At 50.4% G+C, this 9360-nt stretch overlaps 1 protein-coding gene across 1 annotated transcript; it reads right to left on the bottom strand.

The window, feature by feature from the left end:
• Positions 1–734: 734 nt before the first annotated feature.
• On the bottom strand, positions 735–3560 carry LOC134467061 (uncharacterized). The gene is made up of 2 exons (XM_063220986.1): positions 2899–3560; positions 735–2742 (listed from the first exon to the last, which is right to left on the bottom strand). The coding sequence occupies exons 1-2, from the start codon at positions 3558–3560 to the stop codon at positions 735–737; spliced, it is 2670 nt and encodes an 889-aa protein (XP_063077056.1).
• Positions 3561–9360: the final 5800 nt, after the last annotated feature.

Below are 9360 nucleotides of genomic sequence, written 5' to 3'. Positions count from 1 at the left end.
AAACAGGTAGAGACTAACAAAACTAACAGGAAAACTGACATTACAAGATTCACAGAGGGACAGACTTACGGCAAGACGAGACCTAACAATGGCACCACACAGGACAACAGGAAACACAAGGTTTAAATACACAGGGAAGTTAACAAGGAACATTACACAATAGGCCAGGGCAAACAAGACACAGGTGAGTAGACTAATACTAATAACGAGGAAACGAGAACAAGACAGGTGGAACAAGATCAAAAGCAATGAACAGGTAACCATGAAACAGGGGGCATGACAAAACTAAGAACCGAACAGGTGAACCAAATGACAGAGAACGATGACTGGGCCAACAATAGGGTAAAGAGGTAACAAGGTAACAGGAACAGGACGAGCTAAGACTACCAGGGCAACACAACAGGTGAAAACACTACAGGAGGGCCGATGGCAAGCAAACAGATGAGGGGAAGCGAGACAAGATACAGGTGAGAACAATCAGAACAGCAAGACGGCACTAAGGGCAATAATTAAGACATTAGGAACAGGAAACTAACTAAGAACAGGTGGAGCACAATCGGGGGCGGGGTAGAAACATGACAGGAAAACACAGGAGCACAATAACAGGATGAAAATGTAAACAAAAGCACATGGACAGCAAGGCAGACAAGAAACGGGACGCATAGGGTAAAACACGGGGAAAACATCAGTCCAACACAACAACACAGAGTCCAGATCCTGACAGTACCCCCCCGTCAAGGGACGGCTTCCAGACGTCCCAAAAACAGTCGAACAGGAGGACACCTAGGAGGAGGGGACCGATCTGTCAGGACACAGAACTTGGAAGAGGGGGCAGGCTCGGAGGGGCAGGCAGAAACAGAGGGGCAGGAAGACTCAGAGGGAAAGGCGGACTCAGAGGGCTCAGACACGGGGCAGGTGGGCTCAGATAAGGGGCAGGCAGGCTCAGGCATGGGGCAGGTGGGCTCAGACACGGGAAAGGCGGATTCGGGATGAGGAGAACAAGAGGACTGAGAGATAGGCACTGGAGGCTGGGCAACACTGACAGGAACAAAAACAGGAACCTTGACTGGCACAGTGATGGGAATGGTGACAGGAACAGGGACTGAGACGAAGACGGGGACGGGCAAAGTCACAGTAACATGGCTGGACACTGGTGCAGGGAAACGAAAAAAACAAAAGGGAACATTGGCATGAACAGGGATGGACACAGGAATCGGCACCTGGATGCAGACTGGGACAGACACTTGGATGCTGACAGGTACAGTGACATGGACAGTAACTGGCACTGGGACAAAGGTGAGCTTGGACAATACTGGGTTGGACTGGGACAATACTGGGTTGGACTGGGACATGGGAGGCGGGACAGGCTGGGACGCAGGAGACGGGACAGGCTGGGACACAGCAGACGGGACAGGTTGGGACACAGCAGACGGGACAGGCTGGGACACTGGAGGCGGGACAGGCTGGGACACTGGAGGCGGGACAGGCTGGGACACTGGAGGCGGGACAGGCTGGGACACTGGAGGCGGGACAGGCTGGGACACTGGAGGCGGGACAGGCTGGGACACAGCAGGCTGGGACACAGCAGGCGGGACAGGCTGGGACACTGGAGGCGGGACAGGCTGGGACACTGGAGGCGGGACGGGCTGGGACGCAGACACTGGAGGCGGGACGGGCCGGGACGCAGACACTGGAGGCGGAGCAGGCTGGGACGCAGACACTGGAGGCGGAGCGGTCTGGGACGCAGACACTGGAGGCGGAGCGGTCTGGGACGCAGACACAGGAGACTGGACAGGCTGGGACGCAGACACTGGAGACTGGACCGGCTGGGACGCAGACACTGGAGACTGGACCGGCTGGGACGCAGACACAGGAGACTGGACCGGCTGGGACGCAGACACAGGAGACTGGACCGGCTGGGACGCAGACACAGGAGGCTGGACAGGCTGGGACGCAGACACTGGAGACTGGACAGGCTGGGGAGCTAACGAAGACTGGGGGTCTGAAGCACATAGGGAGGCTGGGTCTGGAGCAGGAGAGGCTGGGTCTGGAGCAGGAGAGGCTGGGTCTGGAGAGGCTGGGTTCGGAGCAGGGCCTGGAGAGGCTGGGTCTGGAGAGGCTGGGTCTGGAGAGACCGAGCCAGCAGGACTGGAGGCGGAGCTGGTAAGACTGGAGCCGGGGCCAGCAAGACTGGAGGCGGAGTCATCCAGAAAGGGGGCGGAGTCATCTGGACCGGGGGCGGCGCCAGCTGGATCGGGGGCGGAGTCATCCAGACCAGGGGCGGCGCCAGCAGGATCTGGGGCGGAGTCATTCGGACTGGGGGCGGCGCCAGCAGGATCGGGGGCGGCGCCAGCAGGATCGGGGGCGGAGCCGGGCGCAGACACGGCCGGGGGGCCGGCAGCAGAGCGGGCAGGTGGAGAAACGTCCTCCCGGGTATCGGCCGAAGAGTGGGTCTCAGCAGTCCCGGCCGAAGTGGTCTTGCCCGGGGCCGCGTGGTCGGGGTTCTTGGGTGGCTCAGGCAGACCTCTCGGCGGCTCGGGGTCAGGCGGACCTCTCGGCGGCTCTGGGTCAGGCGCACCTCTCGGCGGCTCGGGGTCAGGCGGACCTCTCGGCGGCTCGGGGTCAGGCGGACCTCTCGGCGGCTCGGGGTCAGGCGGACCTCTCGGCGGCTCAGGGTCGCACGAACCTCTCGGCGGCCTCATGGGGTCCTTGGGGGCAGAACCGTATTCAGGCAGGGCAAAACTTGAGACAGGCAGATCAGAACTTGAGACAGGCAGAGCAGAACTTGAGACAGGCAAGACAGAACTTGAGACAGGCAGAGCAGAACTTGAGACAGGCAAGACAGTACTTGAGACAGGCAAGACAGAACTTGAGACAGGCAAGACATCAGGGACAGACCCAACTGCTTGAGAGTCACTTAGCTTGGCATCATGTGGATCGGCGATCTCCTTCTTGACCGTCTCACTGGCGTCAGCCGGAGCGTCAGGGTCAGCCGGAGGCACTGGGTCAGACGGAGTGACTTTCTCCATGGGTTCAGGCAGGTCACAAGGCACAGACAGGCAAGGACCATGGTCACTCTTCTGGGAGCGCAACAGGGCCTGGATATGGCGCACCAGGGCCTCCAACTTCGGATGGGTTGGAAACTCCTCAGCTGGAGTGAGCACTGGTGGGTTGACAGACAGGGGCTGTTGCGTTGGGCAGGATGGGCCAGGACTGGCCGATGGGCACGTTGGCTCGGGAAGGACGTGCGAGTAGGCTGGCTCCTCCAGGGCGGGTCGTCGGCGGCCCTTATGACGCCGTTTCTGTCGCCTCCTCCTGGTGGGTCTCCAGTCCTCCTCCAAGCAGTAGTCCTCCTCTTCAGAGCCAACCAGGTACCACTCATCAACCTGCGGCAGGGGAGGAAGTGGCGTGCGTCGAATAGCCAGCCGAGTTCCCGAAAACTGACTGGACGTTCCGGGCTGGGACAGGGCTGGCTGGATGGAAAGGTGCCCGACGCGCAGTGACCTTGGTGTGGCAGCCTCAGCCAAGAATGCCGCTGGGTTTCGTAGTGGTGGTGCCATTCTGTCAGGATTTTCAGACAAGGAGTAACCCAAATGCAGGCACAGTAGACGGCTGAGGCTTCAGGACAAACTTAGGTTTTCTTTTTATTTTAAGACGCGAGAAACAAAATCAAACACTACAAATAGCAACGCTCAGAAGATCCAAGAACTACAAATCAAAATACCCACGAGGGGGAAAACAGGTAGAGACTAACAAAACTAACAGGAAAACTGACATTACAAGATTCACAGAGGGACAGACTTACGGCAAGACGAGACCTAACAATGGCACCACACAGGACAACAGGAAACACAAGGTTTAAATACACAGGGAAGTTAACAAGGAACATTACACAATAGGCCAGGGCAAACAAGACACAGGTGAGTAGACTAATACTAATAACGAGGAAACGAGAACAAGACAGGTGGAACAAGATCAAAAGCAATGAACAGGTAACCATGAAACAGGGGGCATGACAAAACTAAGAACCGAACAGGTGAACCAAATGACAGAGAACGATGACTGGGCCAACAATAGGGTAAAGAGGTAACAAGGTAACAGGAACAGGACGAGCTAAGACTACCAGGGCAACACAACAGGTGAAAACACTACAGGAGGGCCGATGGCAAGCAAACAGATGAGGGGAAGCGAGACAAGATGCAGGTGAGGACAATCAGAACAGCAAGACGGCACTAAGGGCAATAATTAAGACATTAGGAACAGGAAACTAACTAAGAACAGGTGGAGCACAATCGGGGGCGGGGTAGAAACATGACAGGAAAACACAGGAGCACAATAACAGGATGAAAATGTAAACAAAAGCACATGGACAGCAAGGCAGACAAGAAACGGGACGCATAGGGTAAAACACGGGGAAAACATCAGTCCAACACAACAACACAGAGTCCAGATCCTGACACTAATGAACAGTTTGTTGACGTCAGCGTTGCGGCCATCTCTCTCTCACACACACACACAGAGAGTTTGTTGACATCAGCTTTGCACTCGGTCTGACAGGTCGTTAGTATGCAAATGTAGGGCTACATGTTTATGCACTAACGAAGGAAGGAGTGTCCATTTGGGATGGACACACACACACAAATTGGGATGCTAGTTTTGTCCAACTCTAATGAGTGCAACATGCCGCTGTGGGGTCATGACCTCTTGGAGGTACGCATGCTCAACATGTGGACATCATCAGCGCAAATGAGTTAAGTTGACAAATTGACAGTCCTGTCGTAACGTCTTATAAATATATGAATATTTGAATGCTAAAATAACCCCAAAATCAAATATGAGTTTTTTGAATTCTAGGAAATCATGTTGTGCATGTATATTTGATAAGGACACGTGTTGTTGAAGTGTTGGCATGTTTTTCTGTCATATCAGTCAAGCAGGGAATGTGAACATTTGTTTAAGGGTATATATATAAGGAAGGCTTAGAGTCCCACATCCACATTTCCAAATGTAAAGCGCACACACTCATCGTACCTGTCAACATTTGACTGGCAAAGTCTGCTTGAATTGAGGACAGGGTTTCATTGCAAAATGACGTATCCACCATTTTTGACCTTTGCATTGTATTATTGGAGATGACTGTTCAGAAGTCCAATAATAGGGCTTTCAGGCCGACCAGAACGGAGCCGGTGTTGGTGCCCGCATCAGTTACGTTCAGCACTAAAGTGCTGGTCTGCGAACCGCCCGTGTTCATACCGGGCTCTAAACTTTTTCCCCACGTGACTGTGGTACCAGGATGAACCTGCTGACGGCCACGCTGTCGTCACAGTTCGCAGAGAAAAACCTACTATTTTGCGGTTCGCATTGCGAACCAACTTTCCATTTTGTGAACGCAAATATCTGTGGCGTGAACACAACGGTCGGTTCGCGATTAGGTGCGGGAACAGACTCCTGTACGGTTCTCAGTCGGCTTGAATGCGCTATAATTGTATATGTGAAATATTTGCCACTCAATTTGTTTAAGAACATACTTTTTAAATCCATATAAAATGCATTTCGTAATGCAATGCTATAGAATACCCAATACAAAAATACAAAATTTCCCCAAAATGTTCCAAAATGTATAGTAGTTTTGCGACGAACTCCTCATATGTTGATTTGAAAAGAGGCTAACTGGGAGGGGTTCACACAGTATGACAGAAAACTCAAGAAAAAAAACCCACTCATGCACGCACACACACACACACACCAGGGGTAAGCACAGCATGAATTTCTAGGTCGCTGTCTGGTTGTATGACACATACACACACACACACACAGGTGACTGAGGTCTTAAATGTGAAGGTGGTTTGTAGGGTTCCCTATCACCCATGAAAGGCTTTTACACATTATTGCATACAAGGGAACACATGATCCATAAAGTCACACAGACACACAGAGAGAGAGAGAGAGAGAGAGAGAGAGAGAGAGAGAGATGTGGGAAAGATGTGTACTTGGTCCATAAACTCAAACCTCCATTTTGGGATGTTTTTTACTTGCGCACATTTATCTAGACACACACAGGTGCACCAATGGCCCATAAACTCAGGCACCACTTTCACACACACACACACACACACACACACACACACACACACACACACACACACACACACACACACACACACACACACACACAGCAATACGCTGCCTATGAACTCCTCCGCCCTTTTCAAGCCAGGTTATGAAAATCATCATGGGAAATGAACCTCCCCACAATGAAAGGCAGGGAGGAATGAAGAAAGAAAGAAAAGAAAAGAAAATAAATTGAGAGATAACAAGCAGCCCACATATATACTAAAGAGGCTGGCCGCTGCCATTATTTCCCCATTAGAGAGAGAGACAAAGAAACGGGGGACACACACCAAAGAGACGAGAAACGAGGGATGAGGGACGAGAAACGAGTGACGAGAAATGAGTGGCGACGGAGAGTAATAATGTGAGGCGTGGCAGACATAATAACGGGGGTCATGGGGACTAAGGGGCTGTCAAGTGCAGTTAAATGTCACTGTCAATCTCCCGCCTGGCACGGACCTGCTAAATGCCAATGGCAAGACACGAGCATGGGGACACACCTGTGGGATGGACTGGCACAGTGTTGCACTGAGTAGCAGGTGTGTGTGTGTGTGTGTGTGAGAGAGAGAGAGAGGGGGAGAGAGAGAGATTGATTAATAGAGAATGATAGATGCAAAGACGTGTGTGTGTGTGTGTGTGTGTGTGTGTGTGTGTGTGTGTGTGTGTGTGTGTGTGTGTGTGTGTGTGTGTGTGTGTGTGTCATTAACGTTTTTCACTTTCTGGACACTGTGGCTGGTGGTTTTCCCAAGTCACTAGCCATCCAGCTATTCTACAAGCCAAAATGTTTATTTTAATTTTTCATCATAACGCTGTACATTTCACCTCAGAAGATGAGCAAGACGGGATGAGTGCATGGGTTTCTAGAACTACATGGAAATAAACAAACACATTGAAACTGAGTAACTGAGCTTTTTCTTGAACTTAAATACAACAATTGATACACAAGGGGCAAAGTGCAGAATATACGTTATTACCTTCGCAGAGACAAAGTCGGCAAAGGTTATGTTTTGACCGCTGTGTATTTATTTATTTATTTATTATTATTACCTTCGCCAGAAGGTTATGTTTTGCCCGCCGTGTATTTATTTGTGAATATGTTTGTTTGTACTTCGTATAACTCAGTCAAAACGGAGCCGATTTTTAAGAAATTTTGTGGGATGATTGGTCATGACCCAAGGAAGAATCGATTAGTTTTTGGGAGTGATTGGGTCAAAGGTCAAGGTCAAGGTCACGAAAAGGTCAAAAACGTAAATTGAGCCGATTTATATGAAATTTACTGGGATGATTGGTCATGACCCAAGGAACAATCGATTACTTTTTGGGAGTGATTGGGTCAAAGGTCAAGGTCACGAAAAGGTCAAAAACGTAAATTCAGCCGATTTTTATGAAATTTACTGGGATGATTGGTCATGACCCAAGGAACAATCGATTACTTTTTGGGAGTGATTGGGTCAAAGATCAAGGTCACGAAAAGGTCAAAAACGTTTTTCTTTGCCAAGCACTATATGCCAGAACAACGTGTGCATGCGGAATTGAATAAGAGGTCAAGACTGGGCCAAATATGTAATATTACGATATTCCGGTTCGATTTAAATGAAACTAACACCAAAATTTGGAGAATGTTATGCCCCACACTCTGAAGATCGCCAGAAAAAAATAAGTGGCGTAGGCGAAGGTTTGCGCTCTACCGAGTGCCCATTCTAGTTCTGATATGTCATAGGCTACGTACCGTAGAATAAGCTACCTGCCAAGTTGGCTAGTCACACTGACATTGTCACCAGCCACAGCCAACTTTTACCAGCATTTGGCTGGTTGGCAGGTGCCAGTGTCAAGCCCTGGTGTGTGTGTGTGTGGCGGGGGGCTCTGTGGCTGCCACAGAGGTTTATGAAAGAATGAAAAGACAAGAGAGACAGAAGGGTGCGTGTGTATGTGTATCAACAAAGGTGATTAAAAACGGGGAGGTATAGAGGGATTGACCAACATTAATATTCTTTTAAGACTTTTTATGACAGTGAAGGAGTGACAGGAAACCAGTGGGGAGAAAAATGTGGGGACGGATCGACATTGGACCCGAGCCAAGTGCCCCACCGGTAGAGCCACAGCAGGGCCCACCAACATAAAGAAAGGATGGAAGCGTGTCACAGTCGCCCTCCTCCCCTTTTTCAAAGAGAACCAGGAGCCGGTGGTTAAGGAACGGATTAGCCTGTTAATTTGAGAAGAAATTAATCCGTTTTCTCCTTGCGTGCCACCCCTGAAAAACAGAGAGGCCTTATGTGTGTGTGTGTGTGTGCGTGCATGTATGAGGGTGGGTTAAAGCTACAGGGTCGCCCCTATCTCACGTTCTCTATTGGGTTGCGGAGTAAAGACGAAATGAAAGGGGGAAATAAGGGGAATTGGAAGTAATCCTTTCCTACATCCAACAAGCCGCTGCTACTAATGAAGCAAGATATTGTGTGTGTGTGTGTGTGTGTGTGACAAAGAGAGAGAGAGCAAATTTATCTCTGCCATCAGGAATTTGTCAGCAATAGACTTACCAAAAAAACATACACTCCATATGTTGTGGCATCACCTAAATAGTATTGGTCAAGTGTTATAACAAATGGAATTCAAGGGAAGACTGTGGTGTTGTGTTGTGTTGTATGCAATGCACCAGCCAAGACCAAGGTCAAAGCGACAAAACTGTGTAATGGATACAATGGCTGTGACAAATGTAAGTACACAGACAGGGCTATGGGTGGACAGAGGTGTAACGGTACATACACACCGAGATATTCACGTTCGCTTAATGTGTTCAAGAGCATCGCGAGTCCGATAGGTTTGCGGGCTGCCTTGCACACTACACAGTCAGCGTCCACAATCTCTCGGCGGCCAGCAGCCATTCATTTTCAATGGAGCCCGCTCATTGAACGTGTACGTCCGCACAGGAAAATAGACTCGAATTCTATCTTCAAGGAGCATCGCAACATGCGCCTCACTTAAGGCGGATTCATACTTAGCGTAACTGGCGCTAACCTCATTCATACCTCCCTCGCGACGATGGCGTGCGCTCAAAATGACGTCACGTGGCCCTCCGCAAGCTGCCGCGGCGTGAGGTCGTGCACCCCACATTTTTTGTAACTTGGCGTGCGCCACCAGCGACCATGCAGGTAGGCAGACAAAGCAGGAGTTGCGAAGAGAGGCTACAGCTACTGTAGGCTACTACAGAATGGACCCTGCATCATTTAAAGGATATTAAAATGTCCTAGAGAG

Source organism: Engraulis encrasicolus, chromosome 17 (assembly GCF_034702125.1).
Source record: "Engraulis encrasicolus isolate BLACKSEA-1 chromosome 17, IST_EnEncr_1.0, whole genome shotgun sequence".
NCBI lineage: Eukaryota > Metazoa > Chordata > Actinopteri > Clupeiformes > Engraulidae > Engraulis > Engraulis encrasicolus.
This window is presented reverse-complemented; position numbering and strand designations above follow the sequence as displayed.